The sequence below is a fragment of the Vipera ursinii genome (assembly GCF_947247035.1).
Source record: "Vipera ursinii genome assembly, chromosome: 2".
In the NCBI taxonomy this organism is placed as follows: Eukaryota; Metazoa; Chordata; class Lepidosauria; order Squamata; family Viperidae; genus Vipera; species Vipera ursinii.
In genome coordinates, this window is record NC_139513.1 from 146,712,665 (window position 1) to 146,730,700 (window position 18,036).

The window sequence follows — 18,036 nt, forward strand, 5'->3', positions numbered from 1 at the left end:
CTTGGCCCAACTCAGACAGGTCATCTCCTACATGTTCACAACAACACTAATGGATAAAGAGCAAGAAGCAAACTAGAAGTAGATGCCAGGAGGAGTGGGGGTTTCCCTTTGAAAATATAAATACAATTCCTATCTTTTTGCTTTGAAGGAATGGTCAGCAGATTCTAACAGTGAAGAAGCCTAACTTTCAGTAAAGGCAAGGCAAAAAGTAGAACAAGCTAACATTGAGGAGAAGCATGAAGTTCAAGAAATTCCATCAGAAGAATCTGTTGAATCCAAAGGTTTTATCAGAAACACAAGATATGTCAGAAACTGACAAGCAAAACATATGCATCAGGCTGAACATCCAAAAGGGATGGCGTTTATGTTAGAGTGCAGATTTTGTCTTATTAAGGCAAAGAGAATCCATGAGTAAGTGAAAACGTTCTAAGGTCCTGCCCTCCCCCAATTTTAAGGGGGAGTTTAAGGTGGGTTACTCTTTGATAGTAATGGAAGAAATACATTTGTAGCTAAAAATGAAGGCTCATCCCCATTTTTTTATTGAAAAGTTTTAAAATACATTTTATCTTTAACAATCCCCTCTCCCCCTCCCCTACCTATCCCTCCCTACCCCTCCCCCCTTTCCCCCCCCCCCCCCCGACTTCCCAGAGCTAAGTACAGGGTATAAAAACAAAGAACAATCATAAACATCCATATGCTACCAACAATAAATTCTTAAATCTATCACTCTCTAGCTCATATAAGATAACTACAAACAATACTAATATTTCATATAAAAAAAAGAAAATAGAAAGGAAGACTTATTCAAATGCTAAATGAAACTTTTTAGTCCCATATTTCTTCTGGATATATTCAATCCATTTTTTCCACTCCATAATATAGCGTTCTTGCGAATGATCTTTCAAATAAGCCGAGATCTTTGCCATTTCTGCCAGGTCAGAAACCTTTAAAGTCCATTCTTCTATAGTTGGCAATTCCTCCTTCTTCCAATACTGACCTATTAAAAGTTTTGCTGCTGTAATTAAATTCAACATCAACTTAGTGTCCACAACAGTAGCATCTGTAATTATACCCAACAGAAAGAATTGCGGACAAAACTTTATCTTTTGCTTGAAGATCTTCTGCATATTCCACCAAATTTTTATCCAAAAAGCCTTGACCTTTTTACAAGTCCACCATATGTGAAAATATGTTGCATCTTTGGTGGAGCAGTGGGCTAATGCCTCCTTAAGTAACACCAGCTGCCTGCAATTAGTGCAGGTTCGCATCCCACCAGGCTCAAGGTTGACTCAGCCTTCCATCCTTCCGAGGTAGGTAAAATGAGGACCCAGATTGTTGGGGGCAATTAAGCTGACTTTGTAATAATGCCGCTTGGGGGGGAAGCCCTAATAAGCAGGCATATACATAGAATGAAGGCTATTGCTAAGCACATTGGTTTGTGCTTAAATTGTAAGCCGCCCTGAGTCTTCGGAGAAGGGCGGGATATAAATGGGATTAAAATAAAATAAAATAAAAATAAATCTTCACCACCACACCTCCAGCATTTTGGCTGATAGTTCGGATACATACTTGCAAGCTTTTTAGGATCTAAATGCCATCTATAAAACATTTTATAAAAGTTCTCTCTTAAGTTTTGAGCTTGTGTAAATTTTACGTTCCTCACCCAGATCTTTTCCCACGTGTCCATTGTAATAACTTCTTGGATGTTCTGGGCCCATTTTATCATACAATCTTTAACAAGTTCTGTTTCTGAATCAAGTTCTATCAATGCAAGATATATCCGTTTGATATGTGCTGGACCCTGATTTCTAATTTGCTTTATCAAATTTTCATCAGTCATTGCAAAACCAGTTTTCTGATCTTCTTTCCACCTGGCCCGTAACTGAGTATATTGAAACCAGGTTTGAACAATCTTCTCATCTCGCAAGAGATTATACGATTTTAAACACCATACACTTCTTTCCAAGCGTAAAATCTCCTTATACGTGGTCACGTCATGTTTGAAACCAACATTTATGTTTTCTATTGCGTGTTTTGGAATTGCCCACAATGGCATCTTACAGTCTAACTTGTGTCTATACTTCTTCCAAACTCTCAACAATGCCTGTCTTAAAATATGCACTTTAAACACATTATCTACCTTCTTATCATACAACAAATATGCATGCCAGCCAAATAACAAGTCGTGGCCCTCAAGATTTAATAATCTCTCTTGTGTAATCCAATCACTTATCCCTGCTAACGCAGCAGCTTCATAGTATAATTTAAGATTGGGCATTTTAAGACCACCTCTTTCACGAGTATCCTGCATAATCTTAAGTTTAACTCGTGGCCTTTTCCCTGCCCAAACAAATTTATTGATACCCCGTTGCCATTCTTCCAAATTAGAATCTTTCTTAAGAACCGGTATCATTTGGAATAAGAATAAAAATTTAGGCAGGACATTCATTTTCACTGCTGCGATTCTTCCCAACAAAGACAATTGCAATTTTTCCCAACTCTCCATTTCTTTTTGAATTTTTCCCCATAGTTTTTCATAATTATTTTTATATAACTTTGTATTAGAGGGTGACAAAAACACCCCCAAATATTTGACCCTTTTAGCAATCTCAAATCCAGTTAATCCTTCTAAAAGAGCCTTTTGCGATACTGTCATATTTTTGGCCAGAATTTTAGTTTTTTGTACATTAACTTTAAATCCAGAAACCCTCCCATATTGCATTATCTCCATCAGGTCCACAACAGAGTTTTCTGGCTGGGTCACTGTAACAACCAGATCGTCTGCAAACGCCCTCAGTCTATAATCCTGATCTCTAATTTTTATACCCTTAATTCTTTCCGAACTCCGTATTTTTACTAATAATATCTCCAATGTTAACACAAATAGTAAAGGCGATAACGGACACCCTTGCCTTGTGCCCTTCTCAATATTACATGCTTCAGTCAAACTATTGTTAACTATTATTCGGGCAGTTTGTTTTTCATATAATGCCCTAATTGGTTGCAAAAATTTATCCCCAAAATTCATTTTATCTAAAACTTTCATCAAAAATTGCCAGTTCAATTGATCAAAGGCTTTTTCAGCATCTAAAAAAATTAGCGCCGCAGGGATCTGGTTGTTCCTTTCCAAAAACTCTAACACATCAACCAGTTGCGGCCCTATCTGAACCGGGATGCCCTGTGTACGGTCACTCATGCGCTCGTGACCTCTCGCCTTGACTACTGTAATGCTCTCTACATGGGGCTTCCCTTGAAGACCACTCGGAGGCTCCAACTGGTACAGAATGCGGCCGCGAGAGTTGTCTTGGGAGTTTCCCGGTACTCCCATGTTACACCTTTGCTCCGCGAGCTGCATTGGTTACCAGTTGTCTTTCGGGTGAGGTTCAAGGTGTTGGTTACGACCTTTAAGGCCCTACATGGCATGGGTCCGGGATACCTCGGGGACCACCTGCTGCCGGCATCGACTCCCCTCCGCCCTGTGCGTTCCCACAGAGAGGGCCTCCTCAGGGTGCCGCCAGTCAGGGAATGTCGACTGGTGGCCCCCAGGGGGAGGGCCTTCTCTGTGGGGGCTCCGGCATTATGGAATCAACTGCCGGTGGAGCTCCGGATGGCACCAGACCTCCGAACTTTCCGTCGGGGCCTGAAGACCCACCTGTTCGAATTAGCTGGTCTGGCCTGATGGGGGATTATGGGTTTTTAATTGTTTTTAATTTGTACCACTGTTTTATTGGGCATGGGTTTAATTCCTTTTTTAATTTTTGTATTCTCTTTTTGATATATGCCCTGTGAACCGCCCTGAGTCCCTACCAAGGAGAAGGGCGGTATATAAATCAAATAAACTATAACTATAACTATAACTATATGCCTCACATTATTTTTCATTTGCCTACCACTAATAAACCCAGTTTGATCCCCATGAATCACCTGTTGCAGAACCCTCATCAATCTGTTAGCCAACACCTTAGCAAATATCTTATAATCTGTATTTAAAAGTGATATCGGTCTATAGTTTTTAACTTGAGTAAGATCTTGATCTTCCTTCGGAATCAAAGAGATAAAAGCAGTTCTCCAAGACGGAGGCACCTTTCCCCCTCTCTGAATTGTCTGGAACAATTCCTTTAACAATTCCTTTAACAATTCTTTTAAAGGAATGGCTCATCCCCATTTTTATCCTGGGAACCTGAGCAGAACCCTGCATAAGTTAGCAGGAGCAAAATGGAGGCTTGCTTGGATTTTTTATTTCTTTCTGATCAGTAGACAAAACTATTACCTTGACTTAGAAAGTAATAACTAACACCTTGAATTGGATCCAGAAGCAAACTAATATCCAATGCAGTGTGCATAACAGAGGTGTTACATGCACCACCCTATGGGTACCCAAAACTGCTCATGCTGGTGCACTGTGCACCAGTTGCACTTTCCAGATACTCTTCAATGGTAGCTCCATGTAGAGCTCATTACAGTAGTCCATCTGAAAAATGTGCATGAGTGACTGAAAGGAGAGCTTTTCGATCCAGAAAGGGGAGTAACTGGTGCACAAGCTGAAGCTGAGCAAAGGCTCTCCTAATCACAATTGTCACCTGCTCCTCGAGCAGCAATTGTGAATCCAGAAGGGCCCCCAGATTACATACTAAGTCTCCATGGGTCAACGCTACTTCATCAAGGATCAAAGATGGTAAACCCCAAGATACAGAGAAGCCACCTACCCATAACTATTCTGTCTTACCAGGATTAAGTTGAAGCCTGTTGTTCCCCATCCAGGCCCCCACAGCCTCCAAGCACCATCCACAGCAGACATGTCAAACACAAGGCCCGGGGGCCAGATCCGGCCCGCGAAGTGGGTTCATGCGGCCCGCGTAGCCATCCTGGAAACAGGGAGGGAACGGCCCCCACTGCCTTGGCCCTGGCACAGAGACCCTCCTCCTTCCAGAGACCCTCAGATCTGTCCCGCTCCTGCCCAGGACCTATAGGCACCCTTGATGCGAACGATGTAGAGCTGGCCACACCCACCCAGTAGGCCACACACACTCTAGCCACGCCCACCCAGTAGGCCACACCCACCCTGGCCACACCCACCTGGCCCCCTGAGGGCAACCGCAATGCTGATGCGGCCCTCAATGAAATTGAGTTTGACACCCCTGATCCACAGCATTGTTTGCATCACCCAAAATGGAGATCTACATCTCGGTATCATCTGCTTACTGATGGTACCTCATCCCATAGCAACAGATGATTTAACCTAGAGGCTTCATATAGATGTTAAAAAAGAATGGAGAAGAGTATCAAGTCCTATCGTATCTCACAAAGCAGGGACTGCGGGCTGGACCTCTTCCTCCCTATCTACGATGACTGGGGCTGGTCCAGAAGGGAGGTGAACCAGTGCAAAATCCCCACCTCCTGGAATTGACCAAAATGATACCATGATCAATGGTATTAAAGGCTATTAAAAGGTCAAGAAGAGTCAGGATTGATCTAGTACCTCTATCCTGCTCCTGCCAGAGGTCATCCAAATGTGCCACTAACGTTGTTTGCATCCCTTATCTGGACTTGAAACCTGACTGGAAGGGGTCCAGATAATCTGTCTCATCCAGGATCCTCTGGAGCTACAGTGCAATCACCTCCTCCACCATCTTTCCTTCCCTTCCTAGCCAGGTCTTGGTAATGCATGTGAGGTTGGCAGATCATTCTTGATAAGATCACAAATAAGGGGCACTTTATTACTGACCAAGCTGGCATTAAGCAGCAGCAACCAAAAGCCAGGGCCTCAGTAGGCCTGCTGACCAGGAGGTATATTACAGGAGGTAGGAATTTTCAGGATTTTTTGGATGGGAAGATCTCTCTTCAGATACGAGGGCAATTTGGAAATAAACCTCTGTTTGGTTATCGATGACAGACACTCGCAGATGCATAGCTTTTATTATACACATTAGAAAACTACAACATTACATTATTTTTCAACATAATCGCCATTCAAATTGGGGCACTTGTCATAACGTCTGCAAAAGGTTTGAACTTCCTTAGTAGTAGTCTCTTGGTGCCAAATCTGGGCTATGGGGGAGGGGAGGGTGATCAAAAACATCCCAACGGAACTGCTTCAAAAGTTCTTGGGTGCGTCTAGCGGTGTGCGGGCGCGGATTATCGTGAACCAACACACCGGAAGTGGTGCCATAGAAAATCCTGCCACATATGAAGATGCCAAAGGAGTACTGCTAGTGAAGTTCATGGAGCACGGTCCGACCATCAATTCAGAAGTCTACTGTGAAACATTACGAAATGAGCCATCCAAAACAAGCATCAGGGCATGCTGACTTCTGATGTGGTGTTGGTTTACGATAATGCTTGGCTGTACACTGCTAAACGCACCCAAGAACTTTTGAGGCAGTTCCCTTGGGATGTTTTGATCACCCCCCCACCCCATAGCCTAGATTTGGCGCTGAGCAACTACTACTAAGGAATTTCAAACTTTGTAAGACATTATGACAAGTGCCTCAATATGAATGGCGATTATGTCGAAAAGTAATGTAATTACTTGTATTTTTCTAATGCATATAATAAAAGTTCTGTATCTGTGAGTGTCTGTCATTGATAACCAAACGGAGGTTTACTTCCAAACTGCCCTTGTAATTGCCGTGTTTCTCCGAAAGTAAGACCAGGACTTATATTAATTTTTGCTCCTAAAGACACATTTTCTGGCTAGGGCTTATATTTAGGGAAATACGGCACTAAATGCATCCGTCTGGGTCAGCAGTAGGCAACCTTGGCTCTTTTATGACTCATGGACTTCAACTCCCAGAATTCCTGAGTCTGACTCAGGAATTCTGGGAGTTGAAGTCCATGAGTCATAAAAGAGCCAAGGTTGCCTACCCCTGGTCTGGGTGATGATCTTAACTGGGGCTTATTTTTGGGTGGAGCTTATATTACGAGCGCCCTGAAAAATCATGCTAGGGTTTATTTTCCGGTTGGATCTTATTTTGGGGGAAACATGGTAGTCCTAAAGATAATCAGGTCCCAAGTCATACAGAGCTTCTCGGGTTAAAAGCAGCACCTTAGACTGAAAAGGTGAAACTCTACGTCTTCCAGAGTCTTTTGTAGCTGATATCTCATCAACGTCTACCCCAAAAGGGGAAAGTTAGAAATGGCTTAAAATGACTGAATGCAGAACTGGCTGCTTAAAGAAAGGAGTGCAGCAGTGCCTTTTTCAAAGGCTGCAGCATCTCCTCCTACATAAAGAAGCATTCACCAGTTTCGTCCCTGACTGCCATATTCATTGCCTTGAGTTTCTGAAGGAAAGAAGAGATACAAATCTAATAAACAAATAAAACTTAACATTCAGAATACCTTTCTGCTTGTTTTTTTTAATAAAAGTTTTATTATTATTTTTAAAATTACAGTCTTTAGTGCTTAGTAAACATGTCTGTGTTCAAATATTTAACATTAACTTTTTCAATATAAATCTGTTCAATACTACACAATCCAGTATTTTTTCCCTGATCCTCCTTTCTTTTCTATATTTTTTCCATTTTCCCTTCATTACACCATTACAATTTTTGGTACCGTTCACGTATACAAAGTTAAATATAAGCATCTTCATCATATTTTACTAATATCATACAAATAACAATAATATCAATTCATAAATCAATAGTCAATTCATTAATCAATATCCTGTTTTCTTGTGCTCTTGTTAAAGTTTGATTTCCCATCAGTATTTGAAATATCTTTGTCAGTTATGATTTTCTCAGTATTAATTACATTTATATAGCTGAAAGTTTTATTCAAATCAAGCCTCCTCTTATCTTCATATTTCCCATATCAAAAAAGAGGAAAAATGCTATCTTAATTCTAAATCGTATCTTTCATTGTAAAAGTCTAATTATATCTAAAAGTCTTCCATACTTTTAATCTTATTCAAATAAGTATTTAAAAATAAAATGCTTCCTCTAAAAGGTCAAATCTTCTATTTTCTAAATCTGACTCTCGCTTTCTTTGCCAAGTCACTTTCCAAGCCAGGGAAATCAGATTGTCCAGCAATTTTCTATTTTTGTAAAAATTGCTTGGCATAAGGAAGACAATTTAGGTAGGGTACTTTTGTGGGGGAATTCCGCCCATTTATATTCCTTAAACCAGGGCTTTTTAACCAGTGGTACATGTACCACCTGTGTTACACTGGCATCTAACACGTGGTATACGACCATCCTAGAAAAGTGGTAGCGGGGGAGGGGAATGAGCTGAACCGGTGGCAGCACCGCACAAGCCTGAGCAGGAGACGGCTGGAGCTGCAGGGCTGTCAGGGCTCAGTGGAAGCGCCAGGATCAGCACCAGGCTCCAGCTGGAGCTCGGCACTGATCCTGGTGCTTCTGAGCCCAGTAGAAGCGCCGATCAGCTGGAATGTTGCAGCACATCCAGGGTCTTGTGATTTACATTCGGATGCTTGGCAACTGATTCATATTTATGATGGTCAGTGTCCCAGGGTCATGTGAAGTGACCAAAACCTGCTGCAACCACCCAGCAGACGGGGGGAATAAAAACCAAACACCCCCTACCTCAACCCCACTGCCAATCCTCAACAGAAATGCTCACAGCAATGAAAACCTCGGACAGGAGGAAGAGCGCCGCCAGGCGGGGAGGCAGGTGTCCTGCTCAGCTGTGGCTTGGGGGGCACTTTTTTCAGTGCCATTGTAACTTCGAACAGTCACTAAGTGAACTTTTGTAAGTTGAGGACTACCTGTACTTCATCACTTTTTTCCTTTTCCTTTTTTTTTTTTTTGGTCATCACGTTTTTGACACCTTGCTAGGTGACTAGTGGATGTTGCTATATCCTAAAAGTGGTACAATGGATGAAAAGGTTGAAAAGCCCTGCCTTAAACAACTTCCAGATCCTTTCTTTCTCCATTTCTCTTTTCATTTCCTGTCTCCCAAGTTGTGACATTTCCCTTAACAGCTCTATATTCCCTTTTTAAAAATCTTTTTCCTTGCCATCAGATATATTTTGCAGACCTAAGGGGTAAAAGGTCTTTTGCATTTTCGTTGCTATAGCTAAGTCTTGCAGTTCTTTTATCTCTTCTATCTCCAAATCCATTTCCTATGTTTCGTCTTCTGATTTCTGGATTATTTGTTCAAACTTTGTAGTCATTATCTGGGAGTTTTTAGTTGTAGATTTAATTTGGAAATTTGCTCATTTATATTGTCTAAATTGTTTTTAGTCTCATTATGATTTCTTTTTATATCCTTTTTGCATTCAACAATTGTTTGGTGAATTAGTTGTAACATAGAATATATTTCTTTCTGAAAGGTGTTTGTTTTTTCGTGAGTCATCATTCCTGGAAATTAATTTTCTGGTATTTATATGTATTCTTTATAATCCAATAGATTCTAAAGTATAAGTTCAGTTCTGAAAGCAATATTTTATAGTAAACCCTTGTCTCAAGTATCCCAAAAATTGTCAATCAGGCAAGGTTGTAATCCACAATGTTAGAAGTGTTCAAAATGTTCAACCTCTCTGAAAACAGCTCAAAAGTCTCTCCCAGCCAGGTGTGGTCCAAGGTCAATTTTTTCTTTTTCTCCCACTAGCTCTTGAAGTTAGAAGTCCAAGCTCAGTAGGTATTTATAAACCAAGAAAGTCAGAATGACAAAATATTTTCCTTTATTGCCAGCTGTTCTCCCAGGGTAGGAATCACCAAGCAAAGCAAATTATAGTGCTATACACAAATCCACCACTAGATGTCATTCGAAGTCCTTTTTCAAAAAAAAAAATCTTGGGGTTTACCATCTTTTTTTTTTCCAAAGAGAAAATCTTAACAATTATCTCAGTTCTCAAATTTATCAAAACTGTAGTTTTATATTACTTTCACTTCAGTATTATGTATTTCTGTCCCTCATACTTAAAATGCCACTTCCGTTCATATCTGGTTTTAGGCTTCTTGAGAGCCTTTCCCAGGAAATTCAGTTGTAAAATAGTAAAGAAAGGATCAATAGTCTCACCCAGTCCAAACAGGCTGTTTACCATATGTTAATTAAAGCTTTTGTTCTTCGGTTGTCAGCAGCTAATGGCTGGCCACAGAGGTGTGGCCGGTCTTTCCCCTGCTGGTTTAGAAGGCTTTCCTTGTATCGAATGGAGAGACTGCCATTTCTCTGTGATTGACAAGCCACCCCTCCTTTTTCATCACCTCTTTGGAGCAACTTTAGACCCTTTTCAGGGCCCCAGCAGGGCGAAATTGGGCGCAGAGACAGAGACTTGCCTTCCTGTGTCCGTCTTGCCACGACGCAAAACTGGAAGCTCCTTTCTGCTTGTTTAAATATACCACATAATCAAGGTAGCAGAAATTTATGGACCAGAAAAACCAATCAGTATTGGCAGTTAATTATTACCCTGAAAGCACTATACTAGCACTTGTTACACTCTCTTCAACACTTATATCAGAGTTTTTTGAAGACTCAACTTTTTATAGTGCAAGATATTTGCATGCCAGCAACAGAATTTCAAGTGCCATGAAAAGCAAGACATTTTCTTTCAACAAACTAACACAATAATACTTCATTCTTGGGTCAAAGTTTCAATGCTATGCATTGCAGTATAATATATTGTACACCCCAAACATAAATGGATGATAAAAAGACACAAGAGAAGCCCTGGCATGACTAATGTTCTTCTTGTCCTATCTACACAAAGCAAGCTATAGCTTACCCAGCATAGAGATTATTTGAAATCAGGCACATAGCACTTTTACAAAGAAAATATATGTATTATTTAAAAATTAAAAGTGAGATTGTTTACATAAGAATTAGCAAGAGTATTGCACAGAATCAAGAAAAGGTGCTGAAAATTCAGCTGATCAACTCAGAAAAGAACTAGTTAGAACAACAAATATACAACAAGAGACTTGAAAGGTTGTTCAAACAAAATGGAAAGCCATAGTTTCTTGTTATGTGAGTTGTATGATCTTTTATCTTGCATATTCACCCTCTTTTAAAGTTACAAATAAAGAAACACTTCTCTCCATAGCCTACCTTGTATCTATATGCAACCCCAAAATCATCTTTTCAATCCTAGTTCACTAAAGGCCACTAGGGGTTACAAGAAATATCAAACAAATAGTTTATCTCAGGTCTAGTAGTCCAACTTTATATTCCTTCTTTTTCATGTGCATAATCTTGACTTTTAAATCATTACTGTGGCATCACAGGATTTTATCTTTCATCACTCTTTGGCATTTAGGAGTCCTCAAAACTTATCACCAGCTTAGTTTGTACATCCCATAAAGAAACACTGTCTGGTCAGAGCTGTTCCATGTCCAGATCCTTTGCTTGATTTGTCTTTAGTATTCCCATTTTGGTAATGTCGATTTTGCAATTTTCCATGCCTTGAAACTCTACAATGTCTGTGTCAGGTAAAACTTTTTCTCATCATCTTCTGAAAGCTAATTCATTGAAATCTGTATCCTTTCTGAGATAATGGTTATTAATATTTCAGTACGTTTCAAAAAAACTCTTAAAAATACAAAAAGTTATAGTCGGCTTAGCCATTTTAATTCTTTTCTGCCCAATCTTTTAGATCCTTCTAGTGTCCATTTGCAAATTTCATCAAACCTACGTTCGTTCATTTCAGTCATTTTATATGCATAAGGTAAAGGTTCCCCCGCACATGCGTGCTAGTCGTTTCCGACTCTAGGGGCCGGTGCTCATCTCCGTTTCAAAGCCGAAGAGCCAGCACTTGTCTGAGGACGTCTCCGTGGTCATGTGGCCGGCATGACTAGACGCCAAAGGCGCACGGAATGCTGTTACCTTCCCACTGTAGTGGTCCCTATTTTTCTACTTGCATTTTTACGTGCTTTCAAACTGCTAGGTTGGCAGAAGCTGGGACGAGTAACAGGCGCTCACTCTGTTACGCGGCACTCGGGATTCGACCCGCCAAACTGCTGACCTTCTGATCGCAAGCTCAGCGTCCTAACCCACTGAGCCACCGCATACATTATACCAAATTTCTCTGGTCTCCTAATCTGTTTAAAACTTTCTTAAATCACCCCACCTTTTTTGCCAATTTGCCAAGTCTCCATTTAAAACTCATCAGGTGTTAAATAAAGTTTGCCATTTTGAAGTTCCCTAATATCCATAAATGGTTAAATTGAACATTTCCAAGTGTGAGTAGAAAGTGAGTTAGGTTTGCTTAACGTCCTTAGAAAGGGTTCTGCCACTGCTGATAGCAAAGATGTCATCTCCCTCAGTTCCTGGAGCTCAAACCCACAGGAGAGCCTTGTTTTAGGGTCTCTTTGTAAGGAGCTACCAATTAGAGCACCAATGGGCAATCTTTGAATCTCTCCTTCTCCACAGAGACTTGAAGGACCAACCTGCCCACTGGTCTTTTATTCTTCACAGCAGTCTTCATCTCCGTTCATTTGTGGAGACATCTTCAGTCAGTTATGATTCATACTGAAAGTTGATATACGTGAACTATTCTCAACTAATATTACAAGATAAGCAACATGCTAGAAAATTAGAAAACCTAAGTCTGTTACACTCTAAAATACTAGCTAAATCTCCGCTGTATTGACAAAATTATGGTTTCGGAAGAAAACATTTCCCATATTTGGGTGCTGTACCTGGAAAGTACAAGAAGGCAACTTACCTCCATTTGAGGAATTTCTGAGGTAATTTTCACCACCTTTTTTTCTGCACTTCTAAATAAAAGCAAAACAGATTAATCAGAACACAAATTATTACTTGCCTCTTATAAACAAAGCAAATTCAGTTTGATGGACATAAAAATACATTACTGAATAAGGGATGCTTACTGGTTTGAGATGCACTGCAAGCCATGGACACTGAAAGGCCCTTGCTTTGGGATGTATAGAATCCAATGTTTGATTTGTTACTAAGTCAGGGCTATTTCCTGCTTGTCGCTAGTATGGAACACAATATGCTCATACTTCAAGCTATGTGGCGTTGTGGTACAGTGGTTAGTATGCAGTGTGGCAGCATAACTCTGTCCACACATCAGGAGTTTAATCCTGATCGGTTCAACGTTGATTCAGCCTCCTTCCGAGGTCAGTAAAATGAGGACCCAGATTGTTGGGGGCAACATGCTGACATTGTAAACCACTCAGAGAGTGCTGTAAAGCACTGTGGAGAGGTATATGTCTGCTATTGCTATGTGAGTGTGTTTTGTCTTTCTCATAGATAAAGCTTCACCAATATGATACAAGCAAGATACATAAGAACTGCAAGTCCAAAGATTCTCAACCACAGTGGTTGAAAAGAGTGGAACTTTGGAGATGTAGCCATATCTGGAGAATATCAAGTTGAGAAAGCTTACCACAGGCATTACAAATATATGAACTTCTGAAGCCTAATTAAGTATAACCAGCTGTCGTCAAAGATATTTTGTTGGTAACCTTCCCTTCCCTACAACTATGTATTTATCGTAATATTTCTCTGATAATAAAATGAGAGAAATATTACACTAATTTTAGAGCTGGCACAATTCCCAGTCCTTGGTTTGGTACATTGAGAAATAAGGAAAATATATGGATCCATAAATTAACATAGATATTCTGAAAATAGTCCGTTTTTGACTCTACAATTATAAAAGCAGTACTGTTGTATTGTTATCATGCTCATTAAACAACATCCCTTTCAAGATGTAGCAGAAAAATCTAGCTATGAAATTGTACTCTCAGAGGAAAGACAATCTTAAATGAAGTCTCTTCCAGTCAGAAAAGCTGCCCTGCCATGAATCTAGAGAATGAACCCTCAATAATTTTTAGTTCTACAGCTACAGTAACAGCTGAGGATCTTTTAATTGGGTTTCTCCAGAGAATGAAGAGCTGCCCATATTATAGATTAGGCTACCTTTAGCTTGTTGCTGAGACAACATCCTCATTGTTGAGGCAAGGGAGAATTTTAGACAATAAATTTCACTTGGTGCTATCCACGGTGCTGGATTTATCTGTCTTTTATAAATAGAGCTTTTTATCAAATAGAGTAAGGACTCCATTTGATGTTCTTATTTGCCTGAATTCTATCTACTTAAAAACATCACTTATTTAGGCTTAACAATTTTACATGGACTGCTTTTTCTGTGTGGTTATATTCCTGTGAAGCATTACTAGCTTTCTCTATAAATCTTGAGTAACTACACAACATTCAAAGAGACTTTTGTCTGTAAACAATCTACTCTGCAAAACACTGGAACCCTTCAAACTCTGTCTTGGAATAATTGTTCCCTAAACATTACCTCAATCATGTTATACTTTACAAGTTATTACCAAAAAATAATGTTCAATTGGTAAATGTTAGCAATCTCAGAAGAATTATTAAAATACTTCAGGTGGTAACATCAACGTATTAAGGAAATCTGGCATATTACATTAATGAAAAAGTCTATATAGTTGTAAAGGCAGAATATATTCAATTGAGGCAGAATATATTCAATTGCCATTTTGATGGTTAAAGAAAAATTCATATATGATAAAGTTTTAATAAAATGGGTAAAATATATGTAGAAATTTACCTTGAAGGCAGCCTTATGCTAATTCAAAAAGATTAGACTTTATGCTAAAATATTTTTTGTTACTTTCCATGTCTAACAAAGAAATAGATGAGAAAATGATATGGACCTAAAAATTAATATACTCCATAAGGCAATATGAGTCTTGGGGATAAAAGCAACTTAGCACAAAAAGAAATTTGAAGACAGCTATATTATTTTGATCAAAGCAAGGTTTGGCTTAACACATGAATTCCAGATTTCCCTTAACAAAATTTATGAACAAAGGATCAAATGTGAGGCTTGACTGTAACTCTTCATTTAATCATACAGTGATAACTTTTGCATTTTAGTTAACTTACGTCTGCTATCTATACCACACTGAAAGGGATAAAATTATTTTCAGCTCTGAGGAAAACAATGTCATTTAACTCAAAAGCATGGGGGGAAAAACAGTACATTGGTGAAGAAGGAAGACAGCTGACAAAAAAGAAATCAATCTGCCTGAACCACTGCAATTTAAACTCACTCTTTCTCTCCTACAAGGCAATGTAAACTGGGCTATTATTTGAACTTCTGACTATTAAAATATCTGGATGCCTTCTGTATGAAGATAAATGAGATTTCATTCAGCATATAATCACTCATACACAAAGCAAAACAAGGAAAAAGATCACTTATACTAAGGAGTCAATCCCAACCAGAGAGCTAATGCCTATGTTACATCCCCTGAGAATTTTATCCTTTTATGACCCTATATTAACAAACGAGATAGCTATGGTTGACTTTTAGCTCGGCCTATGTCCATATCAAATATATACTTCTTTAACAATGTTCAGTGGAAGCCAGTTAGCTGCTTGAGCAAAAATATAACAAGAGTAGATGTGCTTGGAAGTTTATGCTCTAAAAACAAGGTTGTGATTTGGAAGAAAAAACAAAAGTGGGAGACACAAAGTTCGGAAGTTCCCAGGCTAAATGAAACCGCATCCTCCTCCTCCTCCAAACAGCTCCCATAAAACAGTGGGTCAAAGCCTGACTCATTAAGGCCTCCCATTTAGAGAAATGGATGGCTTTTGTTCCAAGATTCCTGGACATTTTTTCTATTTTATGCCCTGAAAGGTAGTAATGGTTTAATGACTTTTTCACAGGAAGCAATTCGAAACAGGAACCAGGGATTTGTTATCCCTGCAAGCGCGGTTTGCAACCTGCAATAGATATAGAGAAATGGCACCCCCTGCTGCCAAGAAGCTGATACTGTACTAAATGTTCAGCTATGATTTAATCAAACGTATTTCATTTTGGAACAATTTATTCCTTTTGAACAAACAATGGTCTAATCACATTCACCAAGAAATAACAGATTTGATGTTGTCGCAGGAAACGAATATGCCAGTTTCACTGCTGCGTTTACTGCACTGCACTATAAATGTAGCTACATTATTTATTTATTTTATTTTATTTAATTTATATACCGCCCTATTCCCGTAGGACTTCTTAGGACAACTAAGAACGAATCCATGTAAGATTGCATTCATCTGATTGCACATGATCTTTAAAGAGCCACTGGCATAACAGTCTAAACTACCAAACATATATTTGAAAAGGAATAAGATTTTTGCCTGTCTAAGCCCTGTTTTGCTAATTCTGTAAACTGCCAAGAGTCATGGAAGTGAGATCGGTAGCTATATAAATTTAACAAAAAATTTAAAAGGATTGTTTACTATTGCTTCCCTTTTAAGAGAAATACAATGTAAAGCACAGTAGATTCTTTCAATAAATATCATGCTTATGTTTACCTAAAATTGGCGTGAAAGTGGATCACACTACAATCCTTATTTTAGTGTTATAACGTATCACTTTTGTTGCAAACATATTTGTGTTTTAATTAGTATTCTTAATGCATTTTAAAAGTCTTTCCCCCCCTAACATATCTGAAAGTCTTTTAGTTTGAAAAGTAGTACAAAATCACTTCATAAACAACTGGATTACAATTTGACTTCTTGGATACCACCAACCCATTCTACAGCATTATTTCCAAATGCCAAAATCTAAGCTTGGAAAGCAAGCCTATTGTTTATTTACCTTAAACATAATTTTCAGTATGTGGCATATATGATCATTTCATGATGAGCTACAAGTTCACCCTCCTTGACCTCTTTTAGCCCAATTTGAATGCCTGCTTGCTTGACTGGGCCACAGGAGTACACTGTTTTTTACTTCAAATGTTCAGCTGACGAATGGCACTAAGGCCAAATGGGCAATTTGCTTCTCTCTCTTTTAGCCTTTAAAGCATGTCGTTGACACAGGTGGCCCTATTTGCTTTTACAACTTGCCTGTTCCTTGATGTGTAATGAGAATGGGCATTGCAAGCTAAACTGTGTATCTTTGTTTTGTCTTTGTTAATACCGGGATAACTTCTAATATCTTTCTTTTCCCTAGGAAAGCTTGGTAGAACTAAATTTGAAATTCTCCACCTAATGTATATATAGGGAAAGTCAATGTATATGCAGAAAAATAAGAAAGCAATGTCATTCAAGGGAGGAGAAAGAACTATAACAGCTTTGGTTATATAGGTTCTATAAATGACCTTTATCTAGAACACAATTTTAAATGTTTTGGAGAAGAATGTTAATTTTTTTAACAAAAAACAAAGGTAAAATACATGCAGTATTACAAATTTAGAGATTAGGTAAATCTGTCTTAAGTACAAAATAGTCATGAGGACTGGATGTTAAATTACAGAATTCTGAACCATACTTATTTTAAATACATTTCATTAAATTTGGCTTTTTATTCAGGTCAATTATATTTAGCTTCTTTGTACTCATACTCAAGATTTCCAAAATGTCACAGTATTTCAAATGTAATCCATTACTAATCCTTCTTAATCCAGATTCATAATCCACTTGCTTATGAGACAGAGTCAGAATTGCAATAAACAAATGGCAAATAAATTCTGAAAGTGTACAGAAATGAGTAATACTTGACCAATATATATTCTGAAGTAAAATTACATTTCAGGAGAGGTCTCTGTAGTTATATCCTCTTTGATGGGATTGTCTAAGGGCTTCTGTTCTTCTTCCTGCAATGTAAATATTCAAAGTTAGAGAGTAAAACTACAAAGCAGAACAAATATAGGCTGCACAAACAGTTCCAGCCCAATCTTACATTATACGACTTACTGAAGTAGACATTAATGAGTAAATTATGAATTAAAGTAAACATTCACAGAATTTCACCTCTGAAGAGATCCAGCCCACAACCACAACTCTTGGTCAACAGACAAGTCTGCAAACCTGAGGTAGGAAATATTTAACAGATATTTTTTTGGGGGGGAGGGCACCATGCCCAGTATTTAATCTGTACTGTAGTTCAGTCTATTGGATAGCCTATGAGAGTGGAGTGCAGACAGAGCCCTAAAAATGTTATCCTTATAAAAATTTATTCCTAACCAGAGTGACATTCAGTTGCACCAATGTTCTTCTCAAAGACTTTTAGGAAAATAAATAATTTGTATTCTCCATTTCTGTAAATATAATTCCTGCTATTAACAC

General features: G+C 38.8%; 1 protein-coding gene across 1 annotated transcript in view; it reads right to left on the reverse strand.

The window, feature by feature from the left end:
• The window catches only part of SARNP (SAP domain containing ribonucleoprotein), a 95,157-nt gene that overhangs the window by 64,006 nt on the left and 13,115 nt on the right, over positions 1–18,036 (reverse strand). Inside the window, exons 4-5 of the mRNA XM_083353045.1 lie at positions 17,497–17,564; positions 12,623–12,674 (exon numbers count right to left, since the gene is read on the reverse strand). Of these exons, the coding sequence (XP_083209171.1) occupies positions 12,623–12,674; positions 17,497–17,564 (120 nt within the window). The remainder of the gene's footprint in view (positions 1–12,622; positions 12,675–17,496; positions 17,565–18,036) is intronic.